General features: G+C 38.1%; 1 protein-coding gene across 1 annotated transcript in view; it reads left to right on the top strand.

Annotated features, from left to right (window-relative positions):
* Nucleotides 1-764: 764 nt before the first annotated feature.
* Nucleotides 765-21,771, top strand: part of JAM3 (junctional adhesion molecule 3) — a 79,625-nt gene continuing 58,618 nt past the window's right edge. The window contains exon 1 of the mRNA XM_039253788.1: nt 765-870. Within this exon, the coding sequence (XP_039109719.1) occupies nt 795-870 (76 nt within the window). The 5' untranslated portion in view covers nt 765-794. The remainder of the gene's footprint in view (nt 871-21,771) is intronic.

Genomic DNA, 21,771 nt, shown 5'->3' with positions numbered 1-21,771 from the left:
GCTTTTCTGCAGAATAAACTATGGGCATGCCATCATGCTTTTGATTTACCACAGAAACTATGTATTGTGTTTATTTTAGAAAAGACATCGCTTTTTAAAAGAATGTTTCTTTTTGAGAGAGAGAGGGAGAGAGGGCCTGAGTCGGGGCAGGGGAGACAGAGGGACAGAGGATCTGAAGCGGGCTCCGTGCTGACAGCAGAGATCTGGATGCGGGGCTCAAATTCAGGAACCCTGAGATCATGACCTGAGCCAAAGTTGGATGCTCAACCGACTGGGCCACCCAGGCGCCCCGGAAAGACATCACTTTTATATTCTGCATAATATATGTCTTGCTTATGTTTTAAATAGATTTCAGCGCTTTTTGCTTCCATCACATTTGGGATCAGGACCTCAAAAGAGCTGCCGGGGATAATGCTTCAAAGACAATTCGATTTCATCCTTATTTGTGAGGAAACACTTCATTTCCAAGTTTTAACGGAGCGTTCCTTCTCTGATCTGTAGTGTTCCATTCATTTTATAGCTATGGAAATTTACCCCGCCCCATTCTTGAATACGTTTCTTTACGTCCTCCCATCAAATTCTTTGAATGAGACCGCATGCGCGCGGATCCGGAGCATCCCTGAATCCATAGCAACCAAATTTCAGCTTCTCTCGTTACCATGGTGACGGCTGTGCAGGTCCAGGTGGTCGCTATGGTAACTAGGGGCGGGTAGTCGGGGCCCCGGCAGGCAGGCGCATGCGTGCGGGGAAGCCGAGCTGCGCCGCGCGCCCGCGGCCCCTCAGCTCCCCTCGACATGGCGCTGAGGCGGCGGCCGACGGTCCGGCTCTGCGCCCGGCTGTCTGACTTCTTCCTCCTGCTGATTTTCAGGGGTGAGTGTGCATGTTTCTGCCTTTGGGAGAGGAGGATTTGGGGCAGATGGGAGCAGAGCGGGCCCGGAGCGACTGAAGTCGGTCCTGGCGGGAATAGCGGTCCCGGCTCCGGAGACGCTGCGAGCTCGGCAAGCAGGAGCGGCCCGCGCCCGCGTCCCAGCAGAAAGGGGTCGATCCGGGGCCTCTGGGCGGGGTCCCAGGTCGCGTCGGTTCGCGGGTGCGAGGGGCCCGTGCGAGGCCGGGGTAGCTCGCTCCGGGCGGTGGGCCGGTCCCGGGCGGTGGGCACCGCTCTCTGGAAAGAAGGTGGCAGCTTAGGCATGGGCTTGGAACTTGCTAGAAGACACTGCCGAGCGAGCGCCTTGCCCAGAAGTGGACAGTGAGGGGCCTTCCGAAGTACCAGCGAGACGCAGCTCCGAGGCCTTTCTGTCTTCTTGGTCACAACCCTCTGGGGATGTGCTGTTCATTTCTCTCTTGCAGTAAACAAAAGAACTGAGTTGGGCAAACCCAACTTTCCTTCGTTGGAAATAAAAGGTCACAGATCTCTATCAAGTATCCTTTTTGTCTCTCTCCAGCCTGGCCCAGGAGACCCCGCAGACTCTTACCCTGAAATAGCATCTTGTCGGTTTTGATCAGGTCACACTGACAGACTTCGGAGTTTTGTTTTGTCTTTTCCACTGTCCAGAATTCTCAAGATTTGTGTGTCTCAGGACACTTGGATGGAGGGCCTAATGCACCTTGTATTTAGTGAGCATGTACTATATACTAGGAGCTTTGAAATGATTACCTCATTTACAGCTTACAATAACTTCGTGACATGGGTTTTATTGCCCGTTTTCAAATAAGAGAACTAAGACCTAATTCAAGTCTCCTTTCCAAGACTGCAACCCAAGTGAGTAGTAAAGACTCAAACCGTGTTTACCTAAAGCACTACACCACACGTCTGTGGAGGGCGTCCTCAGGTAACCAGATGAGGTCTTTTCAGTTCTTAGGTCATTTTATCATTTGGCTGCGTTGCCATTGTCATCCCATGATGTTTTCCAAAATATACAAATTAAAACACCAAGTGACTGTTTGGGAGTGGGGGTGGACGGACTAGAGAAACAAAGCACTCCTGTGTTTGATGTTCATTCTTGTGAAATGTTCATAATGGGGGTAGATAAAAGTGAGGGTTTCAGATGGAAGCTGTGGAAACAGGGCTCTATGATGAAGGAGAAGTTTCAGGGTATAGATGTTGCCCATATACTTTGCCTGAAAATGATTTCCAAAAACATGTGGTAGGGAGATATAAATGATCAAAGGCTAGCCAGGGCACAAGGGTGTCAGGAATGTCCAGCTCCCGGCTTTGTTGGTCACACTGACACTGTCCTATTCACAGACTGGAACAACTCCCCATTGTTGAAAAGTTCTGTTCACATGAAAGTTTGCAGTTTTTATTGCAGACACATTTGGCAGTTTTAGTTCAGGAATGAATTTCAACTTGGTTGCTTGTTAATAAAACTAGAAGATGCTCAGTACTTCATATGCCCTTAACTTTTTATTTTACTTTCCTGGAGGTGCAGGTTTTATAGCTTCCTTGATTTTAAGGGCTGGGATTTACCTGCAGAACATAGGAGGAAGAATAAAATTTTGCAAAATAGGACTAATGACAAGAAATCAAGATGGTAGGCTGTATGAATCCACTTTGAGGGCATGCAGCTCTTTTTTCAGTAGGAAACTCTTTTTCTCTTATTTTGTGTGTACTCTAAACACACTGTAATACCTTGAAAACTTTGCCACAGGTCGTGACAGCTGTGTCTTTCTTATTTTTATGATTATTCTTTTCAATTACTATTCTTTTTCAGCGTTCTCATTTTAAAAAAATTTGTTCCTGATATATAACACATTGTTTTTGTTGCTGTTCCTAATACAATACATTCTTTATTAGCCTTTGCCAGGCTGTTATAAGAATTTAGTATGTATTCATATTACTAACAATTTAAGAGATTGTTAATATTGTTCATTTTGTGCATGAAGAAACAAGTCCTGAGAGATGCAATCACTTGCTCAGGGTGATAGCCTATCTGTTTTAAATTTGGAAGTTTTTAACTATTTCTGTTAATCTAATTTTGGGTTACTTGTATTATTCCATTTCATAGCGGATTTCTTGTTATGCATCAGTTTAACAAATTATCAAATGTTCAAAGCTTTGTGGTTTGCATATAAAATATTCTTTTGTTGTATTGGTGACAGGTGCAGTTCAACCTTACAAACATTATGCCGCATGGCTTTTCTGAATGATTATGTAGTCATACTTTTGGTTTCCAAATCTTTTGATGTCCTCGAGAGAAGTGTTTCATGTAGAATTAAAACAGTAATAGTTTGTATTCTTGGGGCAGGACAGCTTGTGTGCTTAAGTTTAGCAAAATCTAAAAATTAAGATTGCCTGGAAAATTTTTGAAAAGTATTCTAAACCATTTTTTTAGAATGACTTGTATTGTTAAAATTCCTTTTGAATTTCCTGGCAGATATAATTGCTATCGTGTGTGTGTGTGTGTGTGTGTGTGTGTGTGTGTGTGTGTGTTGAGAAAAACAAAGAACACCTGCCCTGCATTATGTAGTGCCTCAAATCAGCTGTTCATTCTCAAATGACTTGTTGATAGGCATTTATTCATGAGTCTTCAGGCTGCAGAGAATGAATGGATAGCTATTAGAGGTACTTAATCATAAGTAATTGCAGTATTATATCCAGACAAAATTATCATATACCCAGCCCCTAAGGTCTGTGTAACTTGCTCTTAAGAAAGCCTAGTAGGGTAGGCTTAGAACAGTTCCTGAAAGAAACCAGATTTGTTATTAAGCACACTTTCTGACATGGACACATAATGTAACTGAAGGAGCTATGGATTTAGTATATCAAGCTGGCAGCTGTTAGACATGTGATATTAGCAGATTCCTTCTCCATAAATTCTTTGAATTTTTTCAGAGCACAAGTGGGGTAAAAGAAAAGAAAATATGTGTATGAATGAAGTTAGGATGTATAGAGTCTTTTGAATGATACCCTATTCATGAAGCTGGATTCTTTTTTTTTTTTTTTTTTTTTTAAAGATATGTTTAGAATCAGGTGGTGTGAGTGTGATGCTGTTAGGGTTGAATACAGATTTCAGATTTTCTCTCTACCGTATGAATGCTAACCATATATGCAAATAGCTTCACTGGAGTGTAAAGAGATCCTGAAAGAAAGTTTTGGTAAGCACATTCTTTTACACCCAGTTTAGCAAGGACAGTATCCACTATGGTACTCTATATGGAGATCTAAAGCATTAATTTACTGCCTCTTTGCTACTTTTCATGACATACAGAAAGCTTTCTGAGAATTAGCCCTTGTTTCTGATTTAAAAGGAATGCTGTAGTATTTTGTGGTGGTGTGTTTTCTTTTTTTTTAGGTAGTATCTATTATCTATTATATATTATATTTCCCATGAGTAGTTCGTATGTTCAGCTGTGGTTTCAATGCTGATTGTGTAGAAACATCAAACTTTTTAAGAAATTGGGGTGCCTGGGTGGCTCAGTCGGTTAAGCGTCCAACTTCGGCTCAGGTCATGATCTCACGGTTTGTGGGTTCAAGCCCTGCGTCAGGCTCTGTGCTAATAGCCAGCTCAGAGCCTGGAGCCTGTTTCAGATTCTGTATCTCCCTCTCTCTCTGACCCACCCCTGCTCACGCTGTCTTTCTCTCTCTCTCAGAAATAAGTAAAACATTTTTAAAAATTTTTAAAAAAAGAAATTAAGACTTCACAAACATTTTTTAAAGTCTTTTTAATGTTTATTCATTTTTTGAGAGAGAGAGAGGGCACGAGAGTGGGGCAGGGGCAGAGTGAGAGGGAGACATAGAATCTGAAGCAGTTTCCACGCTCTGAGCTGTCAGCACAGTGCCTGAGGTGGGGCTTGAACTCAGGAACCCCGAGATCATGACCTGTTCCGAACTTGAATGTTTAACCAACTGAGCCACCAGGCTCTCCATATTTTTTAAAAAGTTTTAAAAAATTATTTATTATTTATTTTGAGAGAGAGAGAGAGAACATGCATGAGGGGCAGAGACAGGGAGAGCTAGAATCCCAATGCTGCTCTACACTCTCAGAATGGAGCCCAATGCAGGGCTCGATCTCAGGAACTGTAAGATCATGACTTGAGCTGAAATCTAGAGTCAGAGGCTTAATTGACTGAGCCACCCAGGCGCCCCCTATAAACATTTTTTTTCTCATGTTATTTTTGATTTTCACAGAATTCCAAACTTACATCGTTCAGGCTTCCTTCTGCAAATTACTGCCAAAGTCAAATTCTGCTATATTCATGTTGCTACTCTGCCTAACCTAATCTCAGCTCTTAGTGACCTTTCCTATTTCTATATAAACATGGATGGCTCTTTGTAGTTCAGTTTAGTATAACAGTCATTTGTTGGATATCTGCAATATGCCAGGCACTGTTGTGCATGTTAGGGGTGCAGAAGTGAATAAAGCATTCCCAGCTCTTGAAGAGTCAGGATAGTTGTATGCTGAATTAAGTTGGGTTTCAGTTATTGGGTATAAATACATTCTATCTTTTCAGTGATACTAAAAACTCATTAAAAGTAGAGACTGAATTTAATTTCTTTTGTATTTTTCTAGAGATGACTATAGTAAATATTCCCCTTGTTACTTCTAAGTCAGTTAACTATCTTAAGTACTTCCTGTGTGTCTAGGCATTTTTTATGTATCTTATCTCCAGTGGCCCCAAGAACTTTTGGGAATTCTTAGTTTTTACTTAAGTAGTTTCTGTGAAAGAAAGCAAATGGTAAGTATTTCTTGGTTTAATTTAAAAATCTTTACCATCTATGCAGTTATACATGGTTAAGAAGAAAAAAAAAAACCCATGGGAAAATGTTTATAATTTAAGTGACACAAGCTGCAGGTAGGTAGAATATATGATATGGTTACAGTTATGTAAAAACTGATCTTATGTTTAGGGGGGGAAAAAACCCCTGGAATATAATGAACCAAAATGTTGATAGGTGCTGTTTTTGAATGATAGGTCTTACGGCTGATTGTTTTCTACTTTTCTCTTTTTCTGGCCGATTCTTTTGTCTTTTTTCCAAGTTTTCTTTAATGAAGATGTTTCTTAATAATGAAAAATAATTGTATTTTGTTTTGGCCTCTAATAGATGAAATAGTGGATTTTTAAATTTGATAGTAGTAAAGATTTTCTTTTCTTTCTTTGATTTTCTTTTATTTTTTAATTTTATTTATTTATTTTTTATTAAAGCTATGGGTCATTTCCTACTTTTCCTTCATGGTTTAAGAAGCCAGGTTTTGTTCCCTGTAATGAAACACCAGTAAGATCTCAGACAATCCTTAAGTTTATTTAATGTTTATTTACTTTTGAGAGAGAGAGACAGAGTGTGAGCTAGGGAAGTGCAGGGAGAGAGAGGGAGATACAGAATCTGAAGCAGGCTCCAGGCTCTGAGATGTCAGCACAGAGCCGGATGTAGGGCTTGAACTCATGATCTGTGAGATCATTAACTGAGCCAAAATTGGACGCTTAACCTACTGAGCCACCCAGGTGCCCCTAAATATTTTCTTTTAAAATGGAAAAAACTTGGGGCTCCTGGGTGGCTCAGGTCATGATCTCACAGTTTGTGAGTTCTAGCCCTGCATCAGGCTCCACACTGACAGTATGAAGCCTGCTTGAGATTCTCTCTTTTCCTCTCTTTTTGTCCCTCACACATGTGTTTGTTGTCTCTCTCAAAATAAATAAACTTTTTAAAAAAATGGAAACACTTTGAGCCTGAGTGGCTCAGTTAAGCATCCATCTCTTGATTTCAGCTGAAGTCTTGATCTTGGGGTCATGAGTTCAACCCCACATTGGGCTCCACTCTGGGCATAGAGCTTACTTAAAACAAATTAAGATGGAAAAACTTTATTTGGTTCAATGTGATAGCATGTTGATTGTGTTCCTTAATTAATGTCAGCCACAGTGAATGAAGGAGGGAGGAGTTGACTTGATTCAGTTGTTTGATCATGCATTCTTTGTGACTCATTTGAGAGATTTGCTGTCACTGGGTTTTGGGTTGAGGAACCAGCTGTGGCATCCTCAGCAAATGGTTAATTGGTAAACTAAAGCTGATGAGAAAATCTGCCTCGCTCCCTTTATTTATTTTTTTGAACAAACAGAATAATCTGAGTAGTTGCTTTGGTCTGCCTGTTCAGAGTCAACCAGCATTTATTGAACACCTCTTTTGTGCCAGCTGGGCAACTTTAGAAGACTGTTTTCATTGTCTTGGGTAAGAGGAACACCAGGTCAAATTGACTTCCTTGGAAAATAGACTCTGAAAGATGTTTCCTGAAGTAGCTGTCAGCTGATGTACCCTTAACACTTTTTCCTTCCCATCATGGACTTCCTTGTTTGATGTCTTTCTCTAAGGAATATGTGCGATGTCTTTAGAATGAAGTGCAGCTGTCTGGAGGGTTACAAAGAATGCAGTGAATTCTAAGACAGCTGCCTTCCCCCCCCCCCCCCCCCCCCCGCCTTTCCCATGTTTTCCTCTGAAGTAGCTCTGTCAGGGTACTGGAACTTAAGCAGACAATCCATATTTATTTGGCAGTCCTCGTTTTCATGACTGTAAAGCTTTCCATGAGTAAAGCAGGAAAATCTAAGATGAGCACTTCTCTAGACCAGAAGAAACATACAGTTTAGGTAGTTAACAGAATAGCATTGTGGGAAAATGTTTTAATGTGTTTAGAAGTGAGAGTACTTACTTGCTGTGGCCTGGTAGGCAAGAATTTCAAGAAGGAGCTGGACTTTTAGGGATAATTTTGATTTACCTAGTGCAGATTTGGGGCTAGTGGAGGTGTTGGGGGCTGGTAAAGTGAAGGAAATATTGAGCAAAGGCATGGAGTTGGAAATGCATATGTTGTATTTTAGGACCAATGAGTTATAATGAGAAATAATGCCACCTACCATTTATTTAAAACTATGTGACAGGGACTGTGCTGATAGCTTTACCTGGGCTATTTTAATTGATCTCAGAAGTCAGTTTTTATAGGTTTCATTTTGCACATGATGACTCTGAGATTCAGGAAGGTTAATTACCTAGCTTAAGGTTATAGTTAGTAAATTGAGGAGCCAGATCGTCCATGTAAAGAACATTGGAAAATAACTAGGCTGTAAAGTGCTTTCAGTGCCAGGCTAAGAAATTTGGACCTTGTCATGTGGCTAGTTCTAGAAATTAATGTGGCATTTTGGAGCAGGGAAGTAATATGATCAAATGATTTTAGGAGTATTAATCTGATATTCAAGAACATTGGAGAGGGAAAGTTAGGAAATTCAAGGTCATTTCCTTTAGAGTAGTTTTCAATTCACTTTTATGCATATCTAAAATATATTCATTTTCTTGAAATACAAATTTCTGGTTGTATAATTTTTGGTTGATATTTATCTTGTTTTAGAAACTGGAATATGTAACTTAGATCTATTTTCTGGTTCCTATTATTACTGTGTGAAGTCTGCGGTTCGGTCCATCATATCCTCAGTCTTTTCTAGGTTGCTTGTCTTCTCTCCAGCTTCTTTAAAGATCTCTTCTTTGTCTTTGGCATCCTGAAAGGTTACTACAATATGTGTAGGGTGGCTTTCTTTTTAATTATTTTCCTTGTTAATTTGTTACACTTTGTGTATCTATGACTGTATCTTTCCTAAGAATTCTCAGGTTTATCTGTTCAAATACTGTCTACCTTCTGTTCCTTAGTTCTTTCCTTCTGGAGCTCTGATTAGATATATATTCATTCTGTTTTTCAAGACTGTTAAACTTTCTGTCATAATTTCTTATTCCCTCTGTGCTATTTTGGGTTATTATTTAGCTTTGCTTTACAGCTCTTTTTTCAGCTATGTCTAATCCATTATTTAACCAATAATGAGAAGTTCTTTTTTTAAAACAAATTATATTGCTTATTTCTGAAATTTATACTTGGTTCCTTTTATAATCTGTTCTCTTTAGCTTGCTTATATTTTCAAGTCCTTTTTAATTCTTTTTTAAGTTTATTTTTATTTATTTTGAGAGAAAGAGAGAGAGAGAGAACACACATGCATGGGGGAGGGGCAGAGAGAGAGAAAAATAGAATCCCAAGCAGGCTCTGTGTTGTCAGCACAGAGCCCTATGAGAGTCTTGAACCCGTGAACCATGAGATCATGTCCTGAGCTGAAGAGTTGGACACTTAACCGACTGAGCCACTCAGGTGTCCCTAAGTCCTTTAAAAAAAAAAAAATTCAAGTGTAGCTGTTTTATATTCTTTATCTGATACTTTAGATATCTGAAGTTCCTGGAGTTCTGAATCTAATGTTTGTTGTTTCTTATGACTGTTCAGGTGGTTTGTTTATCTTTACTCATAAGTTGATACTTGGTTGATCATTATTAGTGCAAATCTGGGTCTGACCTTATGAGGCTTTTTGTGAGAGAGTAGCTTCCACGAGACAGTGGAACTACCTGGCCACCTGGGATGGTTTCACTCCTTTGAGGGTCCCTGTGATTGAAGATGCTCAGCTTCTCTGCCTTCCTGCTGACCCAAGGGCATAATCTCCCCACTAAAGTGTTAAAAATGAGCATTTGCTCTCAGAGTCACACCCCCACCCATCTTTCTGCTTTCAGCCTGTGGCTATTTTATTTTGCAGATCCCCCCACTTCCTGAGAGTCCAGAGATGTATTACAAACTATGGTTTGCATAGAACCTTGTTGGAGTGGAAAGGCCTTTTGGAGTATCTAATCTATACTGCTAGAAACAGGATTCTCAGTTTTTACTTAACCTGCTCTCCCCCACCCCACCTGTTTTAAAATATTATTTTAATTAATTAATTTTTCTTTTTTGGAGAGAGAGAGAGGAGAACGGGCAGAGGGAGAGAGAAAGAGAATCTTTTGGAGGCTTCATGCTGAGCATGGAGCCTGATGTGGGATTTGATCCCATGACCCTGGGATCATGACCTGAGCCAGAACCAAGAGTTGGACGATCAACGGACTGAGCCACCCAGGTGCCCTGTTCCCCTTTTAGATTAACATAAAAGTCACATAACGTTTCTTTAAATGTTCATATTGTGAAGGTAATTTGTTTTCAGATATAAATTAAAATATTGACTATGTTTTTTCAGAGAACGTATACACTTCAGAGAGGTTGTATGCTTGAAGGGAAGGATTGCATGATCATTGCTTTGAGGATGGGGCTATATTATTTTAAAGATATGCCCAGTTGTACAGCTATAGTCTCTGAGAAGAGATTGGATGGATGGGATTCTCTGAGAAGCAACCATTTATCATTCAATATACAGCAACTTAAAATTTGGAGAATTACAGCTTTTCTGCATTAGACAGGCACCTAAGTAGCAGGTTCTTACTCTCCTAGGAACAGGTATAGGTGAAGACATTCAGAGGTAAAATGTAAAAGTAACCTTGAGCTTTATAGCCGATATCTGAATCTGAGATTCAGATTCCTACAGAATGAAATACTGGTTCTTTGAAAGGCTCAGTCCATGTACTGGGAGGAAGAAAACCACCCACTGCATCCTGGGAACGCTCCATTGTTTGTAGCTTTTCAGATACTTTTCTGGTTGAAGGAAGGAGCACAGCATCGTGGGTGTTAGGCATTTTGGATTCATTTTTCAGCATTGCATGTGATTCATTTTTGGACCTTGGGGAGATAATATTGGTTTTAATCCAAATCATTTGAAAGTAATTTAAACACCATTCCTCTCACCCTACCAGCAAAACATCTACATTTCATTCCCCTTATTAGATGGCTCACTCTATATGAGTTTTACATCAAAAGAAGTGATTTTATGAGAAGTTAAGAGAATTTTTAATTGGTTAGTTGAATTAGTTTATTTGTTGATTAAGATTGCATTAGAAGGTTTTGAACATCTAATTTACAGAAATCTCTCTTTTCTGAAAGTTTAGAAGTGTTTTCTAACCAGGTAAGCTTTGTTTGAACTCTAAGAATTTGGAATATTCATCTTTCAGAGCCTCAGGTTTTGTTTTGTTTTTTAAATCTGCTACAGCCTTACTATGTCTAATGTTTTAAGAGTTTCTGTGTTTACCCTGAAGAATAAACAGAATTATTTGGTTGGGTTGGTGTTCTGATTTCAGTTTGATTTCTTAGTATCAGATATGAAGTTTACTCTAACCACTGGTAATAAAAAAACAGTTTAGAGGGGCGCCTGGGTGGCTTAGTCGGTTAAGGGTCCGACTTTCGCTTATGTCATGATCTCGCTGTTCGTGGGTTCGAGCCCCGCGTCGGGCTCTGTGCTGACTGCCAGCTCGGAGCCTGGAGCCTATTTCAGAGTCTGTGTCTCCCTCTCTCTGACTCTCCCCTGCTCACGCTGTCTCTCTCTCCCTCTCTCTCCTAGAAATAAATAAAAATATTAAAAAAAAACAAACAGTTTAGAACCTGAGTTGTGAATCTGTAGAGCACTGGTTCAGTAAGAACAAATATTTAAGTATCTTTAATTTAATAGGCACTGTTTCAGACTGTTAGGATACATTGGTGAAGTAGCCTATGGTATGAATACTTTATAGGAAATAACGAAAGCTACAGAGCCTTTCCTCCAAACACTATTCTTATATACATATGTAAAAAAATTATGTGCTATTTTCTGGGGTTTATAGCCCCCAGAAGATTATTTATACACCTCAGGTTGAGAAGCCTGCTCTAGGGCTCAGAATCCTTATGGAGGACACATCCTTAGAATGAATGTTTTTGTGAAATAGATGTTAACTGCATATAGAGTTCAGGAAGGTTACAGAAATGTTATTTTAGGGGTGCCTGGGTGGCTTAGTTGGTTAAGCGTCCAGCTTCGGCTCAGGTCATGATCTCGTGATTCATGGGTTTGAGCCCCGCATCAGGCTCTGTGCTGACAGCCAGCTCAGAGCCTAGAGCCTATTTCAGATTCTGTGTCTCCCTCTCTCTCTGACCCTCCCCTGCTCATGCTCTCTTTCTCTCTCTCTCTCTCAGAAATAAATAAAACATTTTAAAAAATGCTATTTTATTCTTATGTTATTTCTTCGTTCCATTCTGTTATAGCCCAACATTTCTGATAGACTGTTTATAGATAATGACTGTTAGTGTCAAACATCTGGCTATATTCTGTATATACTTCCAATTTAAATTTCTCTGTAGGTAAGTCAGAGAATGAAGAGCTTGATTTAAATGGAAAACAAAGCATACATGTAACTTTAGACATACTTAATTCCATAATTTTCAGTGTTTCATCATGTCAGTACAGCTCTAGCAGGTATGCAGGGTTAAGTCATATGAAAAACAATGAAATGCCAGGATGAAATTATTGCTGGAATTCCTCTTCCATCTATGTCTGGTGTCTGTTTATAGCAGGTCTCTATCTCTCTGTTTCTCTCTGGCTCACTCTGTCTTTCTTTTACTTAGCATTAGTGATGAGAGAAGAGTCCTAAAGAGGTTTCATAACTTTGGATAAGGGATTTGGACTTCACTGAAGCCAGAATAAATATTGTCTCCTTCTATTACTCTGTGGCTAATATCGCACATGCTGTTTGCAAATTGTAACAAACTATTCCACAGAGTGAGTTCAGGGTCAGGTAATTTTTTTGAGAAGGAGTGTGTTTTTGTGTTTTGTTCTCTCTTCAACTCACAGATTTAACTTTCTGTGCTTTTCTTGTCAAGGACGTTTTCTACGTGTAGAGTAAAATCTGTTAGAACTTTGGTTGCTTCTATTCTTATAAGTGAGCAGTACCTTTTAGCTCATATATTTTAAAAGCTACTTTTAATGAACCGTCAAGGAAGAAAATTTAATTAGAATTTAGAGGCTCCAGTTTTAAGCCTCATGGCTTACCTACAGCATGATGATAATGTGGTATGTTTGGTTGTAAATCCTTAGTTTCCAGTGGAAATCACTGTTTTGCCTTCAAGGGAGAGATCACTAGACTTGGGTTTCCTCATTGACAGAGGTGAGGCAATTCTTTACATGTCCACATCCATCCTTTCCATTGAGGTGTTGGATTCTAGGGAAATGTTGCTTTCTCTTTTTCTTTTGCAATATTATGGCCATGTAATAAAGTGAAAATTGATCATAAGACTTTATTTACTTTTTATTGGGAATTATTATTTGGAGCATGTTCTTTAGCTCTGTAGAATTGCTTCATCATTGTCTTCTGAGTAACCCTTGTTTATTCCATTTCTCTTATTATCATGGCCTGTCTACCCCAAAATATAGAGTATAGTCTTCCTATTCATTCTGAGTCATTCCTAGTATCCAGCTTAGTGTACTTCTCTGTAGTCTTTTTTAGATCTCTGCTCGGAGTGATCTCATCCTTTTCTGAATTCCTGTTTATTAGGAAGAGTATAAACTAGACCAAGATTTGGGTCTCAGCTCTGCTATATGACTTCCAAAATTAATTTACTTTAAAATTTACTGTAGGGGCACCTGGGTGGCTTAGTTGGTTAAGTGTCCGACTTCAGCTCAGGTCATGATCTCACGGTTCGTGGGTTCGAGCCCCGTGTCGGGCTCTGTGCTGACAGCTAGCTCAGAGCCTGGAGCCTATCTTCCAATTCTGTGACTCCCTCTCTCTCTGACCCTCCCCTGCTCTCACTGTCTCTATCTCTCTCTCAAAGATAAATAAAAACATTAAAATTAAAAAAAAAATAAAAATAAAAAAATAAAAATTTACTGTAAAAAAGTAGTGATAGTGTGTAACTTTGTAGGATTGTTTTTGCAAACCACTGACTATATATAAAGCTTCTATCAAAGTATCTAAATAAATGGTAACAAATGTAACACTAATTAATAAAATTAAAATTAACTACGTAATTCGTATAAAGTGCTCTGCAGAGGGGTTGGCAAAAAGATAGCTCTTAGTGTTAGATTTGTTTTTGTTCTTTGGGGTTGTTTTTGGTCAGTAAGTGGTAGAGATTTACTTTATTACTGTTGTTGCTGTTACTATTACTGCTTTACTCTAGTTCATTTGGTACTTAATTATTCAGAAGCAAATTTAAAATGAAGTTTATCAAGCTTAGGCTTTTCCACTCCTCACTTAAAAAGGTTCCCCTTTTGGGGAATGTGGGTAGCTCAGTTGGTTGGGCCTCAGACTTCAGCACAGGTCATGATCTTGCGGTTTGTGAGTTTGAACCCCATTGTTCGGCTCTGTACTGACAGCCTGGAGCCTGCTTCAGATTCTGTGTCTCTCTACCCGTCTCCTGCTCATTCTCTCTCTCTTTTAAAAATAAATAAACATTAAAAATTTTAAAAGAAAGGACTCCCTTTAAGGCTCCAGATTTCATACTTGCAATATGTCCTCAAATTTGCATAAATTAGATGCCGTAGCTATAATTAATTAAGATTGTTCTCTTCTTCTATTTTGCCTTCCTCTCTATCATACTTCTTTTTATGTTGAGTAGTATTGTAATCGCCACCGGCATTTTCCCCAGCTAAGGGTAATTGAGTTGGGAACACATTCAGTTCTGGTTTCATTGGGATTGCTTATGTTTTCCATGGTCACTGTTATGTATAGTTGTTATTGCTAATCATTTCAGTGTAAGAATGGCTTCTGAGATTATTCAGCCATGCTGTTTTACTTACTGGGTTGTGATATGAAGTTGTAGAGCCCACTATGAATGCCATTTTTAAGCCCTCATAATGCCACTATAATGAGTATGTATTGAAAAAGTAGGTAATGAATTTTCTTATGTCAAAGAGTATTTAAGATTTGTCACTGTTCAACAAAACTCAAAATATCCTGAAGTCTTATAGCTTAAATGTGAAAGAAACTTTAGATAGAAATTTTTGCAAATTTAGCAACAGTACTTAACACTTTGCATGATTTGCCAATAATGAAATTTCATTTTCCTGTGATATTACCAATAGTGAATAATGAATTATGAGGCAGAAAGAAACTATCCTAAAGTATCAATATTAAATTTTTTTATTAACCATGCTGAAAGAAAGTCTTAATTATTGTTATTTTTATAGGCAGTATTACAAAATCATTGGCATATGATGAAGTGATTTGAAATTCCAGGATAAAGGAAAGATTATAGACTACCAAGGAGTTAATGAAAATATCGTTGTATGTCTAGATTTTGTGATATTTGTGTGGCCAGCTTTTAAAACTTACAATTTTTTTGTGTGATTTTTGTTCTTTTTTTTCGCTTTCTTAAGAAATATTCACTTACTACCTAATTTTGTATTCATTTTCCTCCTGGGGGACTCAAAATGACAGCATCAGTTTCCACAAAACTTAGTTCACCCCAAGTATACTCTAATTTGAATCCTATCTTTAGATGTTAGATTGACCTACTAATTTAAATTATTAATGGCAGTATATTTTTCCTATTTGTGCATCTTTGACTCTTCAAGTAGTTTGCAGTTTGAGGGTAGAAATCTTGCCTTATTGCCTAGCATAATTCTTGAAATAGATATATAGATATAGGATACAGATACTCATTGATGAGAGAATAGTGTGGCATAAGATGTCTATTTAGTTATGGGTTTGAGAAAGGGGTAGGAGCTTTACTAGCTGTTTTAGATGGGGGCTGACAAGTATTTCTGTTCAAACATGTTACAGTCTTGACAGATGAGAAGCCATGGTCTAATTTTTATGTTTCTTAATCTTTATTTTAAAGTAATTTGGAGTCAGCAGACCTGGCTTCCACTTTGATCTCTGATATATTCCTGTTTTGAGGTTATAATTGTCTCCTAATATATTTGAGATTTATTTTCTTAATCTATAGAGAGATTATAATACCCACTTTATAGGATTGTTACATGGATCAAATGAGATAGTAAGTGAAATGCTACACACTTTCACAAGTGCTACAATTATAAATTATTATCATTCTTTGCTTTATTCCTTTTGGGTGCTCGAATTTTATTAAACTTCTGGTTATTTTTTTTAATTTATTTTTTAATGATTTTTATTTATTTCTGAGAGAAAGAGGCAGCGTGAGCAGGGGAGAGTAAGAGAGAGGGAGACACAGAATCCGAAGCAGGGTCCAGGCTCTGAGCTAGCTGTCAGCACAGAGCCCGACATGTGGCTCGCACCCATGAACCATGAGGTCATGACCTGAGCTGAAGTCAGATGCTTAACTGACTGAGCCACCCAGGAGCCCCTAAGCTTCTGGTTTTTAAAACTTTAGGTTACAACCCTAATTAGAGGACCTTTTTTTTTTTTTTTTAAAGTAGGATTACACCCAGTGCAGAGCCCAACATGGGGCTTGAACTCACTACCCTGAGATCAAGACCTGAGCTAAAATCAAGAGTCAGACACTTAAATGACTGAGCCACCCAGGCTTTCCAAGGAACTTTCTTTTATTAAGGCTTCCTTGATGGTTTATTTTGATGAGATAACCAGTTTTAAAAATTTTTTTTTTCTATGTAGGGAAGACATTTCATCTAAGGTACAGATAGTGTCCTGAATTTAGGAACAAAAAAACAAAAGCTAGCTTTAAATTTCAAGAGTAAAGAAGAAAAAATTCTCTTTGACATTCTGGGATTTAAAAAGTGGTTCAATGATATTTGTAGAAAGGATTAGACCTCTCATGCTTTGGGAAATTTTCATGTCTGAACTAGCAAACTTTGAATAATAAAAAGCGTCAGTGGGAATTTCAGCATATCTTTAAGTAAAGGGGCTGCCAATATAAATCGGTGAGTTTACATTAAAAATAAATGTCTTATTAGATGAATAGGCATTAAGAATGGATGAGTTCAGGATAAGAAAATGTCTTATGAATAAATAGATCTCCATGTTTCATAGGCTGTTTCCACCCGAGAGTTTTAGTGTTGCCTTTTCCCAAACCCTTAGTGAAATGAAGTGAGAGAATTTCATGTTCTCAGATCAGTGTGCCATATTAATGTTAGCAATCCTTCAGTTGAAGGGCATTTTTCTGTTGTTGTTTTTATATGAGGAAGGGCATTTTTTTAAGGACCAAAGAGTATATAGTTTAAAAAAATGCTAAAACCATATGTGGTTATTAAACCAGAGCATTATGGGCATTAAATTCTGGGCTCCCAGCTCTCTATCACAGATTATATTTTTATTTATTTCCAAGTATTAGTTGAAGTCTGGAGAGTCTGAACATATTAACTACTGCTCAAAGTTAGAGGCACTCGTTCAGTGGAGGGCCAAAATCTGGAATCTGTCTTGCTACAGACCTGCCTAGGTAAGATACTTAAAAAAGTTTCTTCTTCTTCTGAAGGTTGTTCATGTTGGACTTCTCTGGAAGAGGGAACTGTCTCATAGGCCAAATCTAATTTCTCAGTGACTGGAGTGGGTATCAGGAGATCCATATATTGTCACTGATGTACATGATGGTCTCAGCAACTCGTTTAATCATCTTGTGTTTTCTACCCACCAAGTTAATATTTACCCTCTCAACTTACACAGATATATAGCTTATAGGATTTTAGAGCTGCAACATATTGTAAGACATAGTTTCTATCTTTCTTTCTTTCCCTCTCTCTCTCTCTCTCTCTCTCTTTCTCTTTACCTTTTCCTTTTTCTTTTTCTAAGTTTATTTATTTTGAGGAAGAGGCAGAGAGAGGAGAGAAAGAATCCCAGGCAGGCTTTGCATTGTCAGTACAGAGCCTGATGCTGGGCTGCATCTCATGAACCATGAGATCATGACCTGAGCCAGAAGCAAGAGTTGGGCACTTAATCGACTGAGCCACGTAGGCGCACCTAAGACATTGTTTCTTAACCTTGGCATTATTGACATTTTGAGCTGGTTAATCCTTTCTTATGGTGAGGTGTCCTGTACAGGATGTTTAGCAGTATCCCTGGCCTCTAAATGCCAGCAATAAGACTGCTAGTGATGATAGCCAAAAATGACTCCAGACATTTCCAAATGTTCTGTGGGTAGCAGTATCTCTTCTAGTTGAGACTCTGTTAGTGCAGAGCCTGATGCCGGGCTCAAACTCATGAACTTGTGAGGTCATGACCTGAGCTGAAATCAAGAATCGGATTCTCAACTGACTGAGCTACCCAGGTGCCCCTCCTGGGTTTCCCCCTTAAATTAATTTAGAGTTTCATTCCATGTCAAAAGCAGTGGCATACATTTAACTTTTTGATGCCAAAGAAATATTGATAAATCTTCTACATTTACCAGTTTTGTATTACCTGTTCACTTCCATCTCACCACTTCCAAATCACCACTTAACCGTATATCCTAAAGAACACTTACTTTCCTTACTTCTTAAACACTTGAAAATTGCTTGAGCACCACTTCAGCTCCAGCTGTCCCAACAGGGCACCCTCTGAACAGAGAGCCCTGGCCTATGCCTGCTTCAGCTCCATCTGTCCCATCAGGGGCCCCTGCATGGAGTGCCCTAGCCTGTGCCCATTCCAACTCTAGCCATCCTGCTGGGGTGGCCCGTATACAGTGCTCCAGGACCACTGGTCTGTGCCCACTTCAGATCCAGCTCCAGCTAGTCAGCTAAAGCTTCCAGGCACGTATAATCTACACTGGGCATGTTCCCTCATAAGGTCACTTCTTCAAGACTAGAAGATGTAGCCATTTTCTGTAATTCATAGAAACAAGCACAGAAAATCAAACAAAATGAGGGGATGGAAATATGCTTCAAACAAAAGAACAAGACAAAAACTTAAGAACTAAATGAAATGAAAATAATCTGTCTGATAAAGACTTCAAAGTATTAGTCATAAAGATACTCACTGGATTTGAGAGAACAGTGGATGAACTCAGTTAGAACTTTAAGAGAGAAAATATAAAAAAGAACCAATAAGAGTTTTAGAATACAATAACTGAAGTGAAAAATATACTAGAGAGAATCAACAGCATATTAGAGGATACAGAAGATTAGATCAACAATCTGGAAAAAAAGGTAATGGAAAGCACCAAGCTGAACAGAAAAGAAAAAACAAAACGAAACAAAAAAGATAATTTAAGGGACTTCTAGGACGGCATCAAACACACTAACATCTACCTTCTAAGGTTCCCAGAAAGAGAAGAGAGAGAGAGAAAGAGGCAGAAAACTTATTTGAAGAAAAAATAGCTGAAAACTTTCCTAACCTGAGAAAGGAAACCGACATCTAGGTCCAAGAAGCAAAGAGAGCCCCATACAAATGAATTCAAGGAGATCTATGCTAAGACACGTAATAATTAAAATGTCAAGAATTAAAGAATCTTAAATGCAGCAAGTGAAAAACTACTATTTATGTATGAGGGAAACCCGATAAGGCTTTCATCTGATTTTTCAGTAGAAACTTTGCAGGCTAGAAGGAGTGGCATGGTATATTCAAAGTGCTGATAGGGGAAAAAGTGAAACAAAAAGCCCTACAATCAAGAATATTCTGCCTGGGAAGATTATAATTCAGAATAGGAAGAGAGATACAATTTCTCCAGACAAACAAGAGTTAAAGGAGTTCATCACCACTAAGCCAGCCTTACAAGTAATATAAAAGGGGCATCTTTTAGTGGAAAAGAAAAGGCATTAAGTAGGAAGTCAGAAAATTATGAAAGGAAAAATTCAGTGGTAAAAGCAAACATATAAAAAATAGTAGTTCAGTTCCCTATAAAGTTAGTATGAAGATTAAAAGATAAGGGTAATAAAATTAATTTATTTAAAATATTAGTTAAAGGATTCTTGAAATGATGAAATTTATGACTTCATATACCTAAAACATTGAGGAGAAGGAGTAAAAATATAGCAGTTTTATGTTTTTGAACTTAAGCGACCATCAACTTAATACAAACCACTGTATACTTAGGGTGCTATCTGTGAACCTCATCATAACCACAAACCAAAAACATGTAATAGATATAATGTTTAACAAAACATATAACAAAAAAATGAAGAGAAAGGAATCCAAGTATAACACTAAAGTAAGTCATCAGTCACCAAGAGAAGAGAAATAAAACAAAACAAGGATAGAGAGAAAAAGAAAAACAAAGAAGAACTACAAAACAACCAGGAAATAGTTAACAAAATGACAATAAATATATATTTATCAATAATTGCTTTATTTTTTAAATTATTTTTTTAATGTTTTATTTACTTCTGAGAGAGAGAGAGAGACAGCATGAGTAGAGGAGGGTCAGAGAGAGAGGGAGAAACAGAATCTGAAGCAGGCTCCAGGCTTTGAGCTAGCTGTCAGCACAGAGCCTGACACGGGGCTCGAACCCACGAACCGTGAGATCATTACATGAGCCGAAGTCAGACACTTAATCAACGGAGCCAACCAGGCACCCCCAATAATTGCTTTAAATGTAAATGTTCTAAATGCACCAATCAAAAGACATAGGGTGACTGGATTAAAAAAAAGAAACCATCTCTATGCTGCCTACAAGAGACTCACTTCAGACCTAAAGACACTTATAGACTGAAAGTGAAGGGTTGGAAAAGATATTTCATGTAAATGGAAGTGTAAAAAGCTGGAGTAGCAATACTTTATCAGATAAAATAGACTTTAAAGCAGACTATAACAAGAGACAATAAGTGTTATTGCATAATGATAAAAGGATCAATCCAAAAAGAAGATATAACAATTTTAAGTACCTGTGCATCCAGCATAAGAGTACCTAAATATATAAAGCAAATATTGACAGACATTAAGGGAGAAATTGATGGTAATACAATAGTAATAGGAGGGGATTTTAAAACCCCACTTACCTCAATAGATAGATCATCCAGACAGAAAATAAGGAAACCGGGGCCTTGAATGACACATTAGACCAATTGGACTTAGCAGATATATACAGCATTCTATGAAGAAACAGCAGAATACATTCTTTTCAAGTACACATGGGATATTCTTTAGGATAGATCACATTTTAGGCCAAAAAATGAGTCTCAGTAAATTTAATAAGATTGAAATCATATTGAGCATCTTTTCCAACCACAACACTATGAAACTAGCAATCAGTTATAAGAAGAAATGGGGAAAACCCCACAAACACATGAAGGCTAAACAACATGCTCCTCAGCAACCAATGGGTCAATGGAGAAATCAAAGAGGAGCTCAAAAAATACCTGGAGACAAATGAAAATGGAAAGAAAATGTTCTTAAATCTTTGGGGTTTTATTATTTTATTAAAAGTTTTTTAAATGTTTATTTTTGAGAGAGAGAGAGAGACACACAGAGAGCGAGCAGGGGAGGAGCAGAGAGAGAGGGAAACATAGAATCTGAAGCAGGCTCCAGTCTCTGAACTGTCAACACGGAGCCCGATGCTGGACTTGAACTCAGACTGAGATCATGACCTGAGCTGAAGTCAGACACTTAACCATCTAAACCACCCAGTCATCCTTAAAATCTTTGGGGTTTTAAAACAAAAGAACAAAAAAAGTTTTAAGAGTGAAGTTTATAGTGATTCAGGTCTACCTCAAGAAACAAGAAAAATCTCAATCTAATCTTACATCTAAAGGAATTAGGAAAAAGAAAAAGCCCAAAGTTAGGAAAAGGAAGGAAATAATAGTAAAGATCAGAGTAGAAATAAATGAGTACTACAAACTTTTGAAAAAAATCAGTGAACCTAAGAGCTGGTTCTTTGGACAGATAAAATTGAAAAACCTTTAGTCAGACTTATCAAGAAAAAAATGACTAAAAAATTAGAAATGAAAGATGAGAATTAAAACAAACACCACAGAAATACCAACATAATAGGAAACCAATATGAAAAGTTATATGCCAACAAATTGGAGAACCTTGAAAAAATGGATAAATTCTTAGAAACATACAATCTTCCAATACTGAATCAGGAGGAAACAGAAAATCTGAGTAGACCAATTAATAGTAGAGAAATTGAAACTCCCAACAAACAAAAGTCTAGGACTAGATTGCTTCGCAGTTGAATTCTACTAAACATTTAAATAAGAGTTAATACCTACCCTTTAAGAAATATTCCAAAAAGGGGCGCCTGGGTGGCTTAG

Source organism: Hyaena hyaena, unplaced genomic scaffold (genome assembly GCF_003009895.1).
Source record: "Hyaena hyaena isolate Hyena2069 unplaced genomic scaffold, ASM300989v1 scaffold_465, whole genome shotgun sequence".
Classification (NCBI taxonomy): domain Eukaryota; kingdom Metazoa; phylum Chordata; class Mammalia; order Carnivora; family Hyaenidae; genus Hyaena; species Hyaena hyaena.
This window is presented reverse-complemented; position numbering and strand designations above follow the sequence as displayed.